Here is a 20,739-nt window from a genome sequence, read left to right as displayed (position 1 = left end):
GGGACGTTCCGGGCTTCCCCATGTCTAAAACAGATACAGAGGAAGCAGGAGATGATCCACCCCCCCAGGCCAATGGAGGCGAGACGTGCACGACCCGCCTGTTCCCCTCTCCAGATCGGGACCTTTCTCTTTCCCTTGGGCTTGACTTCCTTCACCCAGTTGTGAGGTTTCTGTTCTAATTCCTGCGCAGAAGCAGGCTCACTTCTGTTGACTCGACTGACCGCAGCATCAGCAGTTGTCACAGTCTCTGTGGCGCAATCGGTTAGCGCGTTCGGCTGTTAACCGAAAGGTTGGTGGTTCGAGCCCACCCAGGGACGCTGCTCCTTTTTTCCTTCCCCTAAAAAGGAAAAAGCCAAAAGTAGTATTCTCCCAACTGCTGAAAAGACAATTTTTTTTTTAAATTGAAATAGCAGGAACAACACTTTTTCTACAGCAAATCAGAGGACCATTGTGATTGAAAATTCGATATTGTTCAGTTAATGACGGGATTATTTCTCCAGCACTTCCCTCCGCCGCTTAGCTCCTACCCCGCCCCAAGCTGGACTGCAGGAAAGGCAAAGACAGGTTTTTGTCTCACAGTGCAATACGCTTCAAGTTGCATTTTTCGTAGGATTAAGAAATGAATTTGCTGTGGTAGCTGGACAGTTTTCCATTGTCTGCCTCAATTAATATTACAGTCTGGAAATACTACATTTGTAAAGGAAGAAAGCGCGAGAGACAAAGGCAGTGACATATTGAAGGATGAAGAGAAAGGTGAGAAAGGGAGAACGTAGCTGTGATACACAGAGAGAAAGAAAGAGGGGATATGATAGAGAAATAGGTGAGGTGAATGGAAGGAAGACCTGGAGAAAATGAAGAGAGGGAAAAGAGAAGCATGAGAAAAAAGCAAACGAACAACAACAAAACAGTTTTTTTCCCTAGAAATACAGAGATTTGGGGAAGAGGGTGGAGAAATAGAAGCAGAATCTGACAAAGGACATTGCTGAGGGGAGAGAGAAGGAGTAAAGGACATAGAGGTAGAGAGAGTCATAAAATCGATAGAGGACTGCCCTCTCCTACCATTGTCATCCTCTTCCCAGAGATCTTATCCTCCCAGTATCTCTTGGTATTTGTGCTGGAAACAACCTTACTTTCCCGAGTTCCTGCCCTCTGGAAGCTTCTAGTCTCTGACAGACACAGTGACTCCTCTGATGAACAGTTTGTCAGCTAGATGACCTCCAGAGGTACTACAGCTAACACAATGGAGGGGAAGCTTGGGCATCTAATGTCTGCCAGAGGCGCATCTCTCGGCTGGGAGTGAGTTTTTACGGAGAAGCTAAGCAAAGGACTTTCTCAAAGCAGTTCCCTTCCACATTTGGTGCCTCCTCAAGATTGGGCTCAAAGGAGGCCTCTTCTGAAAGCCTTCCCCAGTGCTCACCGACTCTCATCCCGTGCTTAAAGAAGTGGTGGGGGACAAACGGGAGGGATACACAGTGCCATGGAAGCTAAATGGACTGGCTATGTAACCTTCCAGCTTGCCCCCACCAGCCTGTGAGCGTCCTGCGGGCAAAAGGCGGGCTCATCAGCCTTTTGCCCTGTGCCTGGTTCAGTATGACAATGGCACATGACAGGTGCTTCTTTATCGGGAAACCGGGGAACTTCAGAGGTGAGAAAGGTTAGGTCAAAAAGTTCTGATAAGCCAGAAGGGCCAGGGTTGTGGGACTTGGTCTCCCAGGATGGAAATGACTAAAATTAAGTTTTATTGGGTAGTGGGGTCTTCAGCAAACTCCTTCTATCTTGTGGTCTGCTCATGACCTGGGCTTAGTAACTGCCTGAGGAACAAGTGAATGGACCCCTGGTGAGCACGGTGTCCCTCTCGGGCAACACTCCAGGATTAAAGGGCCGCAGTGGTCCCCCTAGTGGCCAGAGGGACCTCAGCCCTCTTCCCAGTATCTGATGTTCGCCCACCCCTACCCAGGGCAGCTCCTGGGTGCCCCCTGGGGATCGTGGGTGAGGCCGAGATCTTCACGAAGCCCCTACAGGTTCCTCTTGCCCGGGATCTTCTAGGCCGAAAGGAGTGGCAGATCAGGAGTCCCCGCTGCACTCCCCTCCCCTGAGGGCAATTGGGGGACAGAAGATAATGCGCGAGTCTTCCCGGACAGAGTCCAGGATGCCAGCGACACACTTGCCCTAGGGACAATGGGCGTGTCCACATCAAGAGCCCCCTTTACGTGAAAGGCGACGAACTCCCAGTCTCTGTGCGCAACCAGGGGAGCAGGTGACTGAATCCTCCCCTGGCCCTGCTCCCGCGGATTCTCATACCACCCTCTCTGGGCGGAAATCTCTCCCGCCCTTCCTCTTCCTCCCCGCCCCCACTCGATGGGTGTGGACCAAAGGCTGAAGCTGGGGTCACTTGGCGGCCAGTGTCCGCAGGTCTCCTGGTCGCCAGCCAAAGGGTGAAAGCATTCAGTCCAGGGGCCCCAGCTTCGGGTATGCCTGGGCTGCGAGCAAGGAGAGAAGGAGAAGGCAGGCAGTCTGATGCTTGTTGAAGATTCGTTTCCCAATTTCCTAACTCGAGCCACCCACCGCCAGTGCGCTTAATGGCCCTTCTAAGTGGATAATCGAGTTCTTTGGAGCGCCTGATACAGTGACCAGCCCTAATAAATCGTGAATAACGAATAAGCGAATCGACCGTCCTAATGAGGCGGGCTCACGGTCTTCCCAGTAACGTAGTATCGATCCGCTTCCCCGGCGCCAGCCTCAGCTGCTGCTACCAGCTTTTCCAAGCTCCCTTCTCGTTCTTTCCTCCCGGTGGGAGCCAGTGGGGACGCGAGCCCGAGCGCGAGGAGGAATCCGGAGCGATGGTCGGAGTTGGTGGCGCTAGCTGCAATTGCGCTCGCCGGGTTCGTCCCGCCACCCGGGCGAGCTAGGCGCACCAACCGTGCAGAGTGCGGAGCGAAATGGGCGCGCAGGCGAAAAATGCGGGAATCAGCGCTCGGCAGGAAAAAAGCGCGGGCCCACTTCCGAGACCCGGCTCCTGGTTTTCTTGTGCATTCGGGCCTCTCTCTTTCGGGCGGGTTATTGTATCTCGGGACGGAGCCTGGGCTGCCGTCTTCAACTTGCCTCTCGGCCCAGGATGCGTTCCTTTCTTTGACCAAGCACATCGGGGCGCCAGCTTCCACCATAGCAGACCGAGCCCCCGCCGCGAGATGTCCCCCGAGGCCTCTGCCTCCGTCGCCTTGGCGGTTTGCTCCCCCGAAGCGCTCGGGCTGAGTCCCGGGCGCTGCATTTTAGAGCCAGGGACCAGGCCGCCGAGTGGGGTAAGGGGGTGTGTGGAGGACACGCTCGCTCTCATTCATGTAGTTATTAATTTCAAGGGAGTGTCACTTAGAGTGAATGAAAATAACCCGGACGCGTGGCCAGAGGCGTCACGTCCCCCGCCCGAGCACAGCGCCCTTGGGACGAGGCCGAGGCGTGGAGGACTGCAGAGCGAGCCACATTTCAGCCCAGTCCTCATCTCACCATTTTCCAGGCGCCTCAGCTAGGCGCGAGGATTGCAGGGTCAGGGGGTGTGGGGCGCACACATATTTGGGGGGCAGAGGTTGGTTGAGGAGGGTACCTGAGAAGAGGATTCATCCCCCAGGGTCAGGGGAAGATTGGGAAAGGTGAGGTCGTGTCCTAGTTTTGGGGGGCCCGGCTACCTGGAGGGGGGCAGCCGCGTTAGCCTCTACCCCTCCCTCCTCCCCTCTCCGCAAACACCCTGAAGGAATGAGGTCACGTGGGTGAGTAGTGGGCGGGACCTACTCTTGTCTGGAGGAAAAAAGCCATTTTGTCTCCCCCCACCGAGCCCCAGTCCCTCCCCTCCGTCCCCTCCCCTCTCTCCCTCCCACCCCAAGCCGCTTTCACAAACTCCTTTCTTACCGTAGGTTTCTCCCCTCCCGCCGCCGAGCGAGCGACACGGCTGCGGCCTCCCCTCCCCTCCCTCCCTCCCTCCCTCCCATCCCCCCCTCCCCGAGACCCACCGGACCCCGAACCCAGGTAAGCGGACGCGGACTCCCCTCTCCTCTCCTCCTACCCTGTAACCATCTGGGGACTGGGGCCGGGGGCCGGCAGATCCTTCTTTGCAAATCCCTGTTGGGGGAAGCTCTGAGCGGGGCCTGGTCTCCCGTCTCCGCCGCACCCCGCCAGCCCCCATCCTGGCTCGCCCTGTCCGCTTTTCTTTTTCCCTTTTTTCTCTCTCCTTTTCCTTTTCCTCCCTTCCAAGATGGCCGAAGTGGATTCCCCCTTTTAACGATTTGGCGTCTCCCTCGACCACCACCTCTTTGTGCCGCAGCCCCCCTGACCGTGCTCCTGAGGTAGCGAGGGGGAGGGTCCGAGGCAGCCACAAGGGCTTTGGGGCTACGCGCTGGGGCGGATCTCTGCCCCCCTATCCCTCCCCACGAGCCAGAGCAGCCCTTGGCTCGCCCCCACTACCCCTTTGGGTCTGGAGAGGGGTCGCTCTCTGCTTCTTCCGTGGGCACGGGGGCGTCGTGGACGCGCGAGGACTTGAGGCCGGGAGGAAGGGTACGCGCTTTTTGGTTGGTGCGGGGCCGGGGGAGGGCGCTCGTCCCTCCCGGGCTCTGTCCTCTCCGGCACCTCCCCCAGCCGGTCCCTTTCCCCCTGATCCCGGGGCTGGGTGCCCCGCCCCCTCCCCGAACCACCTCAACAGAGAGCCTCTTTCTCCGGAACACCCCCTCCTTGGGCCCCGCCGAAAGTTTGGCTCTAGGGAAGGTAGGAGCGGCCACCTGGTAACTGGGGTCTTGGATCCTCTGACCCAGGCTCCTGGGGAAACCGGGGCCGAAGGGTAGAATGGAGATGGGGGAGATTTATCGCGATATTTTCCGTCCCCCGCAGACGCAGGAGGGGGCTGGCCCCTCTTCCACTGGGGAGCCGGGCTGCCCCCCTCCCTACCTAGGCCCTCCTGCTTCTAGTTCTAAGGGGGTGGGAACCCTCGACGAACAGATACCCCTGCCCCTCCTGTCTCCACGAGGGGGCCCGGGCATGCCTCTCCCCCTCCCCCACTGCCCCCATCTTTCCCAGAATTGCTCCGGATGGCTTGAGGTGGGAAAGGAGGAGGTCTGGGGGTGGTGAATTTGCCTGTAAATATTGTGGAAACATTACCCCGCGCTTTTCCCTCGTCTTTGTCTCTTAGAGAACCCCCACCCTGCCAGGCTGCCTCAGTTTCTCCAGGACTCCCAGTCGCTGGGGTGGAGTGAGGAGGTGGTTTCCTGGTTGTCTCCCACTCTGTTCTGATGCGTCCTTCTCTGGGCCTCTTGCAGTTTGTATCTTTCTGAAACTATTTCTCTGCTTACTCCTCCTCTGCACTCTGTTCCAAGGTGTTAGTGCTTGGAGAAGGAGCATAAAGCCAGCTCTGTTGTAGCTTCTTGGTGGGAAGGTTTTCCCAGGGGTTTCCTGCTTTGGAGTTGGGGGTTGAGGTCTGAGAGCTGTCTTTGGAATGAGGCAGGAAACGTGCCAGAGGTGAGACTTGGGACTTGGGATTCTGACTGTGTGTAGCTGGGTGGGGTTGAAGTTGAAGTCTTTAGGGGGGAGGGCGCCTCTCTGCTGCTCCTGGCCTTGCCTGAGAAATTGTGGTTGATGGAGCTGTTGCCATGGGAATGGACAGAACCTGAGCAGGAAGAGGTTGCATCTTTGTGCAGGTTGGATGCCCACCCCACTCCTCCAGCCTCTGGCCCCCAGAGCAGAGGTTGGGAGCTGCATTGTCTTTGTTGCCAGAAGACTTATGTTATAATTTACCCTGGGTAGGGATACACAAAAGTTTAGTGTGTATTTGCACCTCTGGTTTCAGGAAGGGATGTCAGACTGTGCTTCTAGGGTGAGTGGGGGCGGCCTGTGCATCTGGCAGACATGGGTCTGGCTCTGGTCTGGCTGTATATGTGATGGGGTGTGTCTGTGTGTGTGTCTGGCCAAGTGTCTGTCTGGCCCCGTGTGTTGTGAGTGTGAGACAGAGATGGAGAGGGTGTGTCTGCTTGTGTGTGCCTATGTGTGTGTATTTTGGATTTTTGTCTTTGTTTGATCTTAGGGAGCTGGGGGGTGGGGTGGGGGTGGGGAGGGTAGTGTAAGCCTAGCTTCAGGAGACTAGAGGGCTGTTTTGATGCTACAGGCAGAAGGAACAGATCCTCGACCTTGGGTCAAGGATCAGGGAGCACCGAGAATTTGGCAGTGTCCCAGGCAGACCTCTTGCCACAAATACACAGGCTTGCACAGCTGAACTCACACATCTAGGAGAGGAATGGACTTCTGGGACGCAGTACATTCTGGCTCACTGAGCTTCCATAGAGCCTGCTTCCCTGTCTGATATCAGGGAAGTTGGGTGAGGCCATTAGCCTCTGCCCCTTCTTCCTCCTTCAAAACAAGATTGTGTGCTGATGGTTACATTTTGACCAGATGTTGACCCCTCCCAGATGGCTCATGGAGTGGTCTTCTGGGGAACCTGGTCTACCTTCCACCTGCCTGGATAGAGTCAGGCCAGGCTTGCTGGTTCCTTAGATGAGTGGGAAGCCCAGCCTGGGTGCCTGTGTGTAAAGAGCACTGGAATGGGAGTTGGGCCGTGTCTAGTCCTAGGATGGCTTCAGAGTTACTGTGTGACCTTAGACAAGTCATTTCTTTCTGGATTTCTTCACCTATAAAATGAAAAAATTGGACAAGATGCTTTCTAAGCTCCCTTCCCCCTCTGCAGTTCTAGATGTCTGGAGTGACCTTGAGTGACTGTTCCCAAGACTGGAGATTTTCTAGTGAGGCAGCTGGGAGTGAAGAGCAAAGACTGCTGTAGCTGGGCATCTGAAAGAGCAGAAGGGACCCTGGGTTATCAGAGACTGGTGATTTCTGCAGGGGAAAGTGAAAAAAACTGACAGCAAGAGAAGCCTAAATTACAAGGGAGCTTCCAGAAAAAGATTGGTTAGAATGGAGAGATGCGGGGTGGTCTGTATAAGTAGGGAGCTTTGGGGATTGGGAAAAACAGGTGCCAGGCTCAAACATCCAGGAGGAGTGCTGGGTGCTGACCATGCTCCTTTCCTGTCACTGTACCTGAAACCCGGGGCCCTGGGACCAGGAGCAGGGACAGTCCCACCATCATGCCCTTGCAGACAGTGGTGTAGGGGCAGACGATGTTGGAGGACTTGGCTCCCGGTTTGGGGTGAGAGACTGTGCTCAGGTCTGCTGTGGGGATGTGGTTGGGACTGACCCAGATCTCATGGGGCCACTCCCAAATGGCCCTCAGTCTCCCTTTTCTGCTTCTTGGAACTTGTCTCTCCCTCCCTTTCTCCCTCAGGCTCTTCCCTAAAGTGATAAGACCTGGAGGTCCAGCCAGCTGCATCTAGGGAGGAACTGGGTGTGAGGTGTGGGACCCTGAGGCCCAGGGTGTTGGGGGGAGATGGTGAGTGGGTGCAGTGGGGGAACAGAGCTCCTGTTTACAGTTGTTCTTGACACCTACTGGCAGGGCCCTGCAGGTAACCATGGCAAGCAGGTGTGGAACCAATCAGTGCTTCTCCCCACCCCCAGCCCCAGAAGTAACAGTCTGAGGCCCCTGGGTATAGGGTGAGGGGAGCAGGGAGTGTAGCAAGGGGGCTCATTTCATTAAATAAGCACTGCAGCTTTTTCCTTCACCCATGTGTCCAGAATGGAGCTTGAGGGATAGTCTTGATCTGGAATTCTCGCAAATGCTTGCGGAAGTGAGAGGGTGAGGGTTACGGCCATTTGCCTAGGAGCTCCTGCATGCCGAGGCCACAGGTGGCCTGGCAGGACTGTATGGGAGTTCTTACGAGCAAGTGTCTGGTTTGAAAACACAGTGAGTATGTGAATGAGCTGGCTAAGGCAGCGCGAGGCACCCGTTTGTGTGTGTGTGTGTGTGTGTGTGTGAGTATGAGAGAGAGAGAGAGAGAGAGAGAGAGAGAGAGACAGGGAGAGAGAGAGAAAAGGGCATGAGTTTTGCTGATAGCAGTCTGGACTCAGCATTATCAAATCCCAAAATGTTCTGTTTCTGGCCGTGCACACACACACACATAGATTCACTTGGACACAGATACACATGGGAGAAGTAGTCATATGAAGTACCTTTGGCAGCCTGGTCGCACATACACATCCAGCCACTTGGAGTTTGTTCCCTCCTCTGGATGGTTTGTAATAATATTGGGCACCTTGCCAGGGTGGGGTTACTATGGAAACGACCAAATAGTGTAGTAGCCAGCAAGACTTCTGCATAATTGTAAAGAGGGGACTGCCAGCTGAGGCCACCCTATGTGGGGCGGGAACCCCTTTCCTTCCTCAGGCCAAGTCTGCAGTTCTCCTCTGCTGCCTGTGCCAGCTCTGGGCTTGCTTGTTCCTCTCTGTCTACCCTGCAACTTGGTGTCTCTCCCACGTGTGACCTTTGTGTCTCTCCAACTCTTTTCGGCCTCTGGCCAGCCTCTGTTGGCATTTGGGTTCTGGCCAAACTCATCCTGGGGTCTCTATAGAACTGCTGATCCCAGCTATGAATTTCTGGTCCTAGAAAGCCCAGTGTGTTGGTTTTAGAACTCTTTCTGGAGAGGAGAGACGGGTGTATGTTGTAAAGGAGCTGCTGGGGCTTGGCCACTTTCCCAAGCCCCGCCCCTTGGGCTTTTACTCTGGGAGAGAGAAGGGAGGGGCTGCCCCTTCTGGGTGCAGCTTTGATTTCTATACCAAGAAGTAAGAACATCAGCCAATACAGGCCTGGGCTTTCCCTGACCTCTAGATGGTGGGTGGGTGGCAGTGCCCATGTGGGGAGATTCCTACGTGTGCTCAGGGCACTGTCTGGGCACGTGGCAGCCTTCCTGTGGAAGGGGCAGTAGCAATCCTTTTTTTTTTTCAATTGAGTTATAGTCAGTTTACAATGGAGTAGCAATTTTTTCTTGCAGACTCTTTGCAGTTACCTGCAGAGTCCAGGGCTGAGCCCGGGGGTTGGGTTGGAGCTGTGTGTTCCCAACTTCGGGCATGTAAGGACCATCCTCAATATTTCCTGCCTGAGCACCAGGTCTGGAACCTGCATAGTCAGCCTATGGTGGATTTCCTGGGAGCTGGGGCTGGACGCAGCACCAGAAGACAAGTGATGGGGTGCCCCCTTCTATCTTAGGGCAGCCATGCCCAGTGTTTCCAGGGAAGGCTTCCTGGAGGAGTGATGGGGTGGAAGGAGGGGAAGATGGATTAGAAAGACCAAATCAGGGGTCTCAGTTTCCTCGTAGCTCCTAGTGAATTCACTCCAATGATCGTGGATCAGGATCAGGGAGATTTTTAAAAACTGTTCTCCATTGTCCTGCCTCCCCACATCCTCTGGAGAGTTGAGTAGTACTTCCTGTGGTCTAACCTCAGAAGGAAAGAACCAGCCCCAGGCATGCCCCTAGTCTGGCCTTGAAGGGAGAGGAGAAGGGCCTTGGGCTTGAGGAGAGATGTTGCTTGTGGGGTGGGTGGAGTGGAGTTTGGGAGGAGCTCTTGGGTTTCTGCAATTCTTTCCTTTTCTTTTAGTTTTAGTAAAAAATATCATTTAACCCAACATGTCTGAATACCTTCTCAACATATAATCAGCATTTTTTAAAAAACTGTGATTGTTTACATTCCTTTTTCATACATTTTACACTTTTATGGCATCTCAGTTTTGACAAACACACATTAAGTGCTCAGCAGCCACATGTATCCACCATATTGGATAGCCAAGCAGCCAAGTTCTAGACGTCCAGAGATAATAACTAATAACTGTTTTTTACCCTAGTATATATATTTTTATTGAAGTATAGCCAGTTTACACTGTTGTGTCAATTTCTGGTGTACAGCATAATGCTTCAGTCATATATGAACATACATAAATTCGTTTGCATATTTTCACCATAAGTATTACAAGGTATTGAATATAGTTCCCTGTGCTATACAGTACAAACTTGTTGTTTTTCTATTTTATATATGGGTTTCGATGATTATGATTCCACTTTTATTTCCCAGGGTGACGCTCCCCAGTCCCCCTGCCCCCCACCCCGGCATCATGCATCGTACAACACGGATCAAAATCACCGAGCTGAACCCTCACCTCATGTGTGCCCTCTGTGGGGGGTACTTTATCGATGCCACTACCATCGTGGAGTGCTTGCATTCCTGTGAGTTGGGTCGAGGGGCTGCTTCTCAGGGTGGGTGGCCTCTGCCCAGGTTGGAGGGGCACTGCCTGAGGAAGGCAGAGCACAAGCCCCTGCCCTGAAGAACACACATGTCCATGTGTCTGTTGAGGGTCCCAGGTCCCAGAGGGGCTGCCTGGGAGGGGAGACTGGAGGGTTGAAACTGCACCCCCTGAAGATGCAGGTGCCCCTGGTGTGCACGGTGAGCTTGTGACCAAGGGTCAAGACCCTGGGAGGTGGCTAGTGGGTTGCCTGTGGCTTTGTACTCCATCGGGGGAGTTTGCACTTGGGGCTCACCTTCTGCATGGGACGTGACACTGACTTCACACACACGTGCGTACACACAGATAGGCGACCTGTCCTCCCCCGATGTTAGATAAGGGAAAGTTGCCATTGTGCAAAACAGGACCACGTTGGGTGTTTGAATGGGCCTGAACTGCGGAGACGAGGTGGAGAAGAGGGGGTACCTGAACCCAAGCCGGGGATGTGGGGGCTGGTCCTGGGTTACAAAGGGGGTTCTGACTCTTCCTCCTTTCTCCACACCCACCAAGTCTGCAAAACCTGCATCGTGCGCTACCTGGAGACCAACAAGTACTGCCCCATGTGTGATGTGCAAGTCCACAAAACCCGGCCGCTGCTGAGCGTCAGGTGGGCCCAGCACTGCCTTCCTTGCCCGCACCCATCCTTGGGAGCAGCTGCCTCCTGGCCCTCAGCCCTCCTTGCTTCCTGAAGCCAAGGAGGCAGGTGGGGGAGAAGCACCAGACATGGACCAAGTCCCCTTCCCTCCCTCTGGCTTTCATCCAGCTGGTCATCAGCTGAGAAATTCTAGAGGGTAAAGACCAGGCCCACAGGGACTCCAGTGCCTGGGCCTGGAATTCAGGAAGGGAGGTGGGAAGAGGGACCCCTGGCTGGAGAGTTGGGGGGAGGTGGTTGCTGACAGGCCCTTGTGCGCTTTTTTCCAGATCTGACAAAACCCTTCAAGACATCGTCTACAAATTGGTCCCTGGGCTTTTTAAAGGTATCTATCCCCTTCTCCTCCGCAGACAGCCTCTGTCCCCGACTGTCCCACCTGTTGCTCCCCCTCAGCCTGTTCCCTCTCTTCCAGATGAGATGAAGCGACGGCGGGATTTCTATGCTGCGTGCCCTCTGACAGAAGGTCAGTGTGTGTGCATGTGTGTATGGGTGTGCGTGTGTGCTCCCAGGCCTGGAAATGCAGGAGCGTGCGGCGCTGCCCCAGGCAAAGGGCCAGATGCCCGGAGCTGTCCATCCTTCAGGCACCACCATGCCATCTCCCTGGCCCAGGGGGTGGCTGGGCTCCCCTGCTGAGCTCTGAGATCCTTGGGTCCTTGGTGGGGCTCCTGTCCCCCATTCTAGGCTAACCCCTCAGAGTGCTGTCTTTCTCCAGTCCCCAATGGCTCCAACGAGGACCGCGGTGAGGTTCTGGAGCAGGAGAAGGGAACTCTGAGTGACGACGAGATTGTCAGCCTCTCCATTGAGTTCTACGAAGGTGGCAGGCAAGTCTGGTCCTTTCGGGGTCCTAGGCTGGGTACCTCCTCCCATGCTGTCCCCAGTGCCCTGGGAGGAAAGGGCGTCTCTGGGAGGGCCTTCTGGATTTGTCTGTCAGCGGATCCTGCCTGCTCCAGGGGCTCCCTCACTTCATTTCTTCTCCTGCAGGGACCGGGAGGAGAAAAAAGGCCCCTTGGAGAATGGGGATGGTGACAAGGAGAAGGTGAGTGTGGAGGACCCGCCCAGGAGCGGGGTGTGGGTTGGGAGAGAGTGCCTGAGGTGGACCCCAGCCCTCGGGTGCCTCTCCCCCAGCAGACTGGGGTGCGCTTCCTGCGATGCCCGGCAGCCATGACCGTCATGCATCTTGCCAAGTTTCTCCGCAACAAGATGGATGTGCCCAGCAAATACAAGGTGAGTCCCTGGGCCCGTCCAAAATCCGCCTGTGTGTGGATGTGTCTGACAATCTGTGCATCCCAGCCATTGTTCCAGGCTGGCTGGGTGTCACCAAGGGCCCGCATAGTTGTGTAACTGAGCCCGTGTAGAAGGGTAATTGAAACCAAGACTTGGGTGTGGCAGTCTGCCTCTGCTGAAGCCAGCGTACAGAAGTGCATGGGACCAAGATGGGTGTATGTGTGTCTGTCTGTCTGTCTGCCTGTCTGTGCATGCTTGCATGCTCAGAACTGTGGCACAGGTACGTGTGTAAAAATGCAGGGCCTTCTCTGAGGCCAGCTGGCTGTGGGAACACCAGTCTGAAATTCCCAAGGAACTTCAGGATATTGCTTCTCAAACTTGAACGTTTGTATGATCCCCTAGAGCTCTTGTAAACATACACTGAGTGGATTCTGCATTTCTAGCAAGCTCCCAGGTGCTTCTGGTGCTACTGGCCTGTGGACTGTTGAGGCTCTAGGACAGTGGATCCCAAACTTTGCCACACGTCAGAATCCCATGGGGAGTTGCCCATCAAGATTAAAGCTCAACTCACATCATACCAGTTAAATCAATTTCTGGGAGTAAGAACCAAGTATTGGTATCTTTTAAGACTCCCTGTATGATTCCACCGTGCAGCCAGGGTGAGAGCCATTGCTCCACGAGATCCTTCTCACCTGGACCTTTTCTTTGCCTGTTTGCTCCTCTGGAGAACATGGCGGAGATAGACGTGGACCCAGACCGCTGTGTGGATGGCCGGGGTGAAGGTTGTTAATCCTCCCTGGATCCCTTCCCACCGAGTTAGGTTGGGAAAACTGATAGGGAAGTTGAATCTGCCGTGAAACCCCAGAGTAATGAGGGTCCACTTGCAAGTCCACCCTCCCCACGGCCCCACCTCCCACCCCCAACTCCAAGTAGCTTGGAGCCTCTTTGGAGCCTTGAGCTGTCCTTCCTTACCTCCTCCAGGTTGAGGTTCTCTATGAGGACGAGCCGCTGAAGGAATACTACACCCTCATGGATATTGCCTACATCTACCCCTGGCGGCGGGTGAGTGGGCGAGGTGGGTGGTACCAGACAGCGGGCAGGGCCAAGGAGGGTCCTGGGCCACTGCGCGGGCCACCCTGCTCTAATCACAGTTCCTCCCTGATCTCATGAGCTGGGTGTGTGCAGGGTGGCCCCAGCCCTAGTCAGCCACTGGGCTGTCTCATGGATGACCTCCCATGCTCAGAAGGAAAAAAGGATCCTTGGGCAGATCACATGCCCCAGTCTGAGTGGCCTTCTGCTCGGCGCCTCCCTCTCTCCTTTGGTCTGATAGGCGCTCTCTTCTTCTCTGGGTCTCTGTGTGCCCATCTCTCTGGCCTTGGTTGTTCAGTCTTGCTCTGTGTGTCTCCTCTCTACCTGGTCTTTCTTCTCTCCTAGGCCTGGACCTTCCCTTTCTCCCTGTTGGAGCACTTGTGGGGTGAAGGTGGGTGGCTGCCCCACTGGCCTCTCTCCTGACACCCTCCCCTTCCCCTCTCCTTGCAGAATGGCCCTCTTCCCCTCAAGTACCGGGTCCAGCCAGCCTGCAAGCGGCTCACCCTGCCCACAGCGCCCACCCCCTCTGAGGGCACCAATACCAGCGGGGCATCCGAGTGTGAGTCAGTCAGCGACAAGGCTCCCAGCCCTGCCACCCTGCCGGCCACCTCCTCCTCTCTGCCCAGCCCAGCCACCCCCTCCCATGGCTCTCCCAGCTCCCATGGCCCACCGGCTACCCACCCTACCTCCCCTACTCCCCCTGCCACAGCCAGTGGGGCCACCACAGCTGCCAACGGGGGCACCTCGAACTGCCTGCAGACACCATCCTCCACCAGCAGGGGGCGCAAGATGACTGTCAACGGAGCTCCTGTGCCCCCCTTAACTTGAGGAAAGGGACCCTTTCCCTCCTTTTCCAGCCATGCCTCTCCACCCCTCTACTTTTTCTGGGCCCCCTTTTCCACCTCTTCTACTTTCCCCAGCTCCTCCCACCTTAGGGGTGGGGGACAGGTTTTATAAATAAATCTATATATATATGTACATAGGAAAAACCAAATATACATACTTATTTTCTATGGACCAACCAGATTAATTTAAATGCCACAGGAAACAAACTTTATGTATGTGTGTGTGTATGTGTGGGGGCAAGGTATTCATTTTTAGGGGGTGTTGTGTAATTTGCTCTCTTTTGGGGGGGTGCCTGGAGGTGAATTAGAGGGGCCACTTTAGGCTTGATAAAGCTCTGCCTCATCCCTCTGCTGTTTCCCAAGGCATATGGGGTGTTGGGGGGCCCCCAGCAGCCCCCAGAGCTTTAGGCACAACTCTTAACTGGCTGTGTATGGGGCCCACCCTGTTTCTCTCCCCATCTTGGCTGCTGTCCTGCCCTGACCCTGACCAGTATCCCCGCCACACCCCCACCCCCACCCCACCCCCACCCCCCACCATAGTTGAATGTCCAGAGAATTGCTAAGACAGTGCCTTTTACAAATGCAGTTTATCCCCCTGGTTCTGAGGAGCAAGTGGGCAGTGGAGATGGCATCTCCCTCACCTCCTCTTGCAGTGGAAACTTTGTGTAAAGAATAGATAGTTCTGCTTTTTTCTTCTTTTTTTCCTGTGTGTGTGACCTTTGCATCATTTATCTTGTGGAAAAGAAGATTCAGGGCACAGGAAGCCTCAGCCCTTGAAATTCCACTGTGGTGTTAGCACCGTGAACTGCTCCACTAGGCTCTTCCCTGCCCCACCTAGGAGCCCACACTAGCAAAGCCGGCGGTAAAGTCTCACTTGGGGGCCTGAAGTGGAGAGGTGGAGTGAGGTTAACCTCAGATAAGCACAGACCCCAGATTTTGCCAAAGGCAATAGTCCTCCAGTCCCCTCCCCAGCCCCAGCTGAGGCCAAGTCAGGAAAGAGCGACAGAGGCACCTGAAAGCACAAGAAACAGAAACCCGTAAGATCTGACCTCAGCTCCATCCAGAGAATTCAAGCGGTCCGTCCCCTGAGGGGGCCGATCCCTGCCCACCTGTCCTTCCTCCAGTATATGGAGTCACGTATGGAGGGGAGGAGGCAGGACTCTCAAAACCGAGGTGTTTGGGGTTGAGTTTGTCTGTGTCTGCATCTTGTCCTGTGGCTGTGCCCTCCTGCCCTGGGACATCTGTATCTTCTGCTTTGTAATAAATGCTGCATACTTTCCAGAGTCTGTAATTCTTTGGGGCAGAGGGGACAGGGAGAGGGTGGGTGGGTCCCTTGGCCTCTTCCTCATGTCTCTTGTCTTGGCTCAGCCTGCCTTGGGGTACCCCAAATGCAATGAACCGGAACTTGCCCCTCCCTGTGGCCAGTCAGGTGTTCCCAGCCCAGGTTAATTTGCAGAGATGGGGGATGGGTTGTGTCCCTCACGCAAGTGACCACAAGGACACCACTGGAGGGAGGTGGGCATATTTATTTAATGCCATCTTCACCAACAGGCACTGTAGCGGGGGCCTGTTCCCAGCTGCCCCAGATGGGAGATCTCAGGTTATGGAAGTCTTTCACGAGCCAGCTATGGGTACTGGGTTCGCTGGGTGATCCCTTCTTGGGCTGAGTGGCAGCCACCCCCTCAGAGCGGGGAGCCCACTTCTGCCTTCTGCACCCGCTCACTCTTGTGGGTGCCATCACAGAATGGGGGCTTCTGGGTGGCCTTACAGGTACAGAGCACTACCATGCGGGTCTCCTGGGCTTTGAACTTGAGTGGGGATAGGCCGGTGCGTTGGAAGAAGTGGGAGCCATCACAGAAGGGCTGTGAGGGAAAGAGACATTAGAGACCCTACCCCACCTAGGTCAGGTCTGAGAGGGGCAGCGCACAGTGGTCAGGGCCCTGGCTCCTGGGTGAGGCTGCCTGGGTTCACTGATGAACCTTTCTCGTCTGTAATGCATTAGTAATAAGAGTAGAGTTATCCCAGCAAAATAAATGGTTATCATGCACTTTGCCTGACATACGTGTTCAGTAAGTCTGAGTCTTTACAGGAGTAGTTTCTGGGGGACCCAGAGGACCAGGACACAAGAACAGAATTTTCAAGGTGAAATGGGACTTTAGGTATCTGCAATATTTACAATGATAGGTTTTTGGGTTTTTTTTTAACGGCTCTGAGTCTCCATTGGTTCATGAAATTTATTTCCTTCTGCATGTTCTTGGGATAAAAACTGATTGGGCTTTAAGACTGGGGTATCACTCCTGGGCATATATCTGGAGGAAACTGTAATTTGAAAAGATTCATGCACCCCAATGTTCATAGCAGCACTCTTATTTACAATAGCCAAGACATGGAAGCGACCTAAGAGTCCATTGACAGAGGACTGGATAAAGAAGCTGTGGTAAATATACACAATGGAATACTACTAGGCCATAAAAAAGAATGAAATGCCATTTGCAGCAACATGGATGGACCTGGAGATAGTCATACTAAGTGAAGTAAGCTAGAAAGAAAAATACCATGATATCACTTATACATGGAATCTTAAAAAAAGGACACAAATGAACTTATTTACCAAACAGACAGACACAGACATAGAAAACAAACTTATGGATACCAAGGGAGAAAGGGGAAGGTGGAGGGATAAAATGGGAATTTGGGATTTGCAGATACAAACTACTATATATAAAATAGATATATATATAGTATGTATATCTGAATTGCCTTGCTGTACATCTGAAACTAACATTGTAAATCACTTCAATAAAAAATAAAACAAGTAAATAAAATAAATTAAAAGAATAAACAAGGTCCTACTGTATAGCACAGGGAACTGTATTCAATACCTTGTAATAGCCTATAATGAAAAAGAATATGAAAAGGAATATATATATGTATAACTGAATCCCTATGCTGTACACCAGCAACTAACACCTTGTAAGCCAACTATACTTAAATTAAAAAAAAAGTTGGGGTATCAATTTTGTTTGTCTGCAGGAAATTGGGCATGTTACAGGGAGGTAGGGGAAGCCACAGAGAACTGGATGCCTGGTGCAAGCATATACCCTCTTCCATCCCTGAAGGTGTCCACGCAGAGCCTGGGTAGTGAAAACTGAGCCCAGAGAGCTGGTTTGCCAGTTAGTGACAGAGCTGGAACCAAGGCCTCTTGATCTTGGGGGTCAGGATTGGGTAGAAGGAGAGAGAAATGAGAAAAGTGTGCAAATAAAAATCAGCAACCTGTCCCAGAGGGCAAGAGGCACAGAGGGCCCGCCTGTCTAGGCCTCACTGGCAGACAATCCCTCAGCACTGCACCGCCCTCATGAGGACCCGCTCAAAGTCCATGGCAAGTCAGCGGCCACGTGGGACTCAGGGCCTTGGGCTGCCGATGCCATGCCCTTGGAGGAACGCAGTTCAGAGCTCAACTCAGGAAGGAAAGGCCCCAAAGGCTAAGAACACGGGGCAGGTTCCTGCTGGATGAAAGGCTCCTGGGGCAGAAGAGAGAAGGAGTTGGGAGCAGGCAGCCAGGCTGACAAGACAGCAAGAAACTAGGAAAGTCGTGGAAACAGAAACGGAGGCATTTGGGGAGCAGACACCGGAAAGGAGCACACAGAAGGCTGAGAGGCTGAGCAGAGTCTTCTGTATGTTTGGGTCCGAAGCCTGGGAACCTTTGGCCCAGGTGGTTCCTAGATGGAGGAGAGGGAAGGGGGAGAGACAGGCAAGCCTCTCTGGGCTTGAAGCCAGGAGCATGCCTTTGAGAAGGACGGAGCACCAGAAGAGGCAGGACCCTGGCTCCACCTGCCTGAGTTTCTATCTCTCTGGCTGCATCTCGAAGAATGGACGCAGAGAACAAGGAGCTCAGGGCTGCGGGTTGTGCTGGCCTGAGAGTATTCTTCCCTCTCCAACCTTCCTTGTCCCTCAGGTATGTGTGGGTAAAAGAGAAAGGTCTTGGGGTGGGAGTTCCCATGAGACACGTGGTGTCCCCAGCTAGTGGTGTCATATGTCAATGAGAAGGGGTGGGTAGGGGCCTCTCACCTGCTTCTTGCTGCGGCCACACACACACCACCTGTAGGTTTTCCCAGCCACCAGCTCCACCTTGATTGGTGTTTTCAGGGCCACCACAGGCTTGGCAGGGGCTTTGGGGAACCATCGGGCCTGTGGCAGAGAAGATGAGGAGCTCAGGGTCAGCCCACTGCTCTCACCCGGGTGCTGGAGCAGGGAGTTCCAGGATCCTGCCAGACTAAGCTGGTCCAAGTGCACCTGTGGCTGTTTATCAGGCACCGCTGTTCCCAGCTTGGTAGCCTACTCCCTGCCCTGGGCTCTCTGGTCAGTGTACCTCCCCTGCATCATGAGGAGGTGGCTACAGACAAGGCATTCTCAAGCTGGAGTCTAGGAAGCAGGGCTGACCCATTCTGGTTTCCTCCTCTGGTCGCGACCTCTGGGGTCTCTGGGCCTGGGGGACTTGGGCGGGGAGAAGGGGAAACGCAGTGGGGGTACTTACCAGCCAGGAGGAGATGTCCCGTCTCTGGTTCAGCTTCTGCAAAGCAAGCTGGCATCACGGAGCAGTAATTCAGAAACAGGAAAAATAAAGTCAGTGGAAAGTGGAAGACTTCCAGAGGCAAGTCATCTGGGAGGGAAGGGACGACAGGACTTGGCGTGGGAGAAGGCCGAGGGTAAGAATATGGGGTCCCGAGACAGGAAGAGGAGTTGCTGGCACCCAGCAGGCGCTGAGGGAGGGCTGCAAAGCACCAGGCCACGCCGGGACTCGGAGGGCGCTCAGCCGAGGGGCGGGCAGGGAGAGGAGGGGATGGGAGGGGCCCGGACGCCCGCCGCGCGGGGCCGCGGGTGCCCACCCAGGCCGCCCGCCGCAGGAGCGCGTCCCTGCCGCCCATGCTGGTCCCGCTGCCACCGCTCCGCGCCGGCTCCGCCCCGCGCCCGGGTCACCTTCCCGCTTCCCCGCCTTCCACCCGCCCGGCCCCGCTTCGTCCCGGAAGACGCTGCGGGGTTCGCGCGGGTGTGGGCCGGAGACCTGCGCGGGCCGGTCCATCTCCAGCCGCCGGAAGTCCGGCCGAGGGGCCGGCCCGGCAGCCGCCTCGGGGCCCCTGCTGTGTGGAGGGCCCTCTGGCGCCCCCTTTGGTACCCGCGTGTCTGCAGATGACCCGCGCGGAGCATCTCCTGCTCCCTCCAGGGTCCCCGTGCGAGCGGGGACCCTTCCCGGAACCGTTTTCACTTGCAGAGTCTTAAGGCAGTGTTTCTAGGAGTGCGTGCCGATACCTATCGCCTAGGGAGCTTGTGTTTCTAAGCCAGGCCTACTTGCATTCTTATGGGTGGGGCACAGGTATCAGAGTTCTTTTTTTTAAAGGCTTGCTTGCTTGCCTGCCTGCCTACCTGCCTACCTACCTGCCAACCTATCTATCATCCATCTATCTATTCTACTATCTATCCATCTATCTATCTATCTATCTAAATGGCAGTCCATATGCAATCTGGGTATTTTGTGCATTTTGATCTGCAAACTAAGTGCTTAAAGAAGTGTATTAGACCATCCTCCGACCACCCCCACCTCCTCCCAAGGCTCCCACAGTTGGCACTCCACCTCCCCACCTCCCTTTCCCTTCAATAAAGCCAGACAAAGCAGTGTCTCTTTGGATTTTTTTTTTTTTTGTAAAACATTCTTTTATTAAAAGAACAAGTGCTGTTTACGAACTGCCCTTCGTACAAATAACATCCGTTATACAAAGATACAAGATCCGGGTTATGCACAATTCCAGGCTTGGAGGTGGCAAGGGGAGGGGCATTGCCTTTTGGGTTGAGGATATAAAGGAGGCTTTAGAAAGAATGAAAAAGGAGCCCCTGGGTTTGCAAACTGTGGCTTCCCCTCCCTGCTCCCCTAGGAAGTGTCTGCTACATTGAGACAGGCTAGGATGGAAAGAGGGGGACAAGGTGGGGGCCAGGGTTTGGGTCTCCAGCCCCACCACCTAAGTCCTAAGAAGGAAGCTGGAGGAAGTGAACAAAGGGCAACGAAGGCACCCCTCAGTTCCCAACGTTTCAGCAGATCAAGTCAAAGTGGTTGGGAGCCAGACACACTTTTAACCTGGATTGATGTGATTGGAAGGAGCCAGGGTATCGCCCTTGCTTTCCTGCAAGTTCCCCATTAATCCCTCCAGGCACCTCTCCCCAGGTAAACCAGCTGCGATAAAAAGGAGAATCCGGAACAAGCTGCCTGCCCCTAACTTGGGCCCACCACACACCAAGGAAGATGCTGGAAGCTGGCAGGGGGAGCCTGTGCCTTTGAAAACTTGTCTGCATTTCCAGTTTGGGAAAGGGACGTGTGGAGGAGGTCGCCGTCTCTCAGAGCTGGGTCCTTCTCTCCCCGGCTCCAGTCCCCCTCACTGTCCAGGCCCTTCCTAGGAGGACTTCCCTAGAACTCAGGACAGGAGTGGGCGGGATGCTCTCATCAGCCTCAAGGTAAGGGCACAGGGAGACAGCAGTAGACCCAGGAGCCTGAGGGGAAAAACTCAACACAAATAGGAAAAAAATCAAAGTAGAAAGAAAAGGCAATTTTTAAAGTGTCATTGTCTCTGGAGAGGATCCATCAGCTCTGAGCTAAGACAGTGCTTCACAGATGCCCCCCACCCTGGGCACAGCCCTGCATTCACACCACAGGTCACACACACACAGGGACAGACAGCCACGTGGAGGCAGCG

At 54.5% G+C, this 20,739-nt stretch overlaps 2 protein-coding genes and 1 non-coding gene across 4 annotated transcripts; 2 read left to right on the top strand and 1 right to left on the bottom strand.

The window, feature by feature from the left end:
• Positions 1-243: 243 nt before the first annotated feature.
• On the top strand, positions 244-317 carry TRNAN-GUU (transfer RNA asparagine (anticodon GUU)). Its single transcript has one exon. It is a non-coding gene; the product is annotated as a tRNA-Asn (tRNA).
• A 9,658-nt stretch (positions 318-9,975) lies between these two features.
• On the top strand, positions 9,976-15,278 carry PCGF2 (polycomb group ring finger 2). Of its 2 annotated transcripts, none has more exons than XM_064496028.1 (9): positions 9,976-10,133; positions 10,700-10,796; positions 11,111-11,166; positions 11,254-11,304; positions 11,554-11,662; positions 11,823-11,877; positions 11,970-12,065; positions 13,047-13,127; positions 13,605-15,278. In XM_064496028.1, exons 1-9 carry the CDS (start codon positions 10,022-10,024, stop codon positions 13,980-13,982), a joined length of 1,035 nt encoding a protein of 344 aa, XP_064352098.1. In that variant the 5' UTR covers positions 9,976-10,021; the 3' UTR covers positions 13,983-15,278. The 2 variants fall into 2 exon arrangements, with proteins under 2 accessions (XP_064352098.1, XP_064352097.1); XM_064496027.1 differs by having other exon boundaries at positions 11,967-12,065.
• A 227-nt stretch (positions 15,279-15,505) lies between these two features.
• CISD3 (CDGSH iron sulfur domain 3) lies at positions 15,506-19,154 on the bottom strand. The gene is made up of 4 exons (XM_031468222.2): positions 19,062-19,154; positions 18,534-18,581; positions 18,068-18,187; positions 15,506-15,861 (listed from the first exon to the last, which is right to left on the bottom strand). Exons 1-4 carry the CDS (start codon positions 19,077-19,079, stop codon positions 15,682-15,684), a joined length of 366 nt encoding a protein of 121 aa, XP_031324082.1. The 5' UTR covers positions 19,080-19,154; the 3' UTR covers positions 15,506-15,681.
• Positions 19,155-20,739: the final 1,585 nt, after the last annotated feature.

This window comes from Camelus dromedarius, chromosome 16 (assembly GCF_036321535.1).
Source record: "Camelus dromedarius isolate mCamDro1 chromosome 16, mCamDro1.pat, whole genome shotgun sequence".
Lineage (NCBI taxonomy): Eukaryota > Metazoa > Chordata > Mammalia > Artiodactyla > Camelidae > Camelus > Camelus dromedarius.
This window is presented reverse-complemented; position numbering and strand designations above follow the sequence as displayed.

Excerpts from the sequence above, each read along its gene's own strand:
- PCGF2 (XM_064496027.1), top strand. The coding sequence starts at position 10,022 with ATGCATCGTACAACACGGATCAAAATCACCGAGCTGAACCCTCACCTC. Across the intron at positions 11,305-11,553 it reads TGCGTGCCCTCTGACAGAAG|TCCCCAATGGCTCCAACGAG; the intron begins GTCAGTGTGTGT and ends GTCTTTCTCCAG. Across the intron at positions 12,066-13,046 it reads ATGTGCCCAGCAAATACAAG|GTTGAGGTTCTCTATGAGGA; the intron begins GTGAGTCCCTGG and ends TACCTCCTCCAG.
- CISD3 (XM_031468222.2), bottom strand. Across the intron at positions 18,188-18,533 it reads GGGACATCTCCTCCTGGCTG|GCCCGATGGTTCCCCAAAGC; the intron begins GTAAGTACCCCC and ends TCTCTGCCACAG. Across the intron at positions 15,862-18,067 it reads GTGGCCGCAGCAAGAAGCAG|CCCTTCTGTGATGGCTCCCA; the intron begins GTGAGAGGCCCC and ends TTTCCCTCACAG.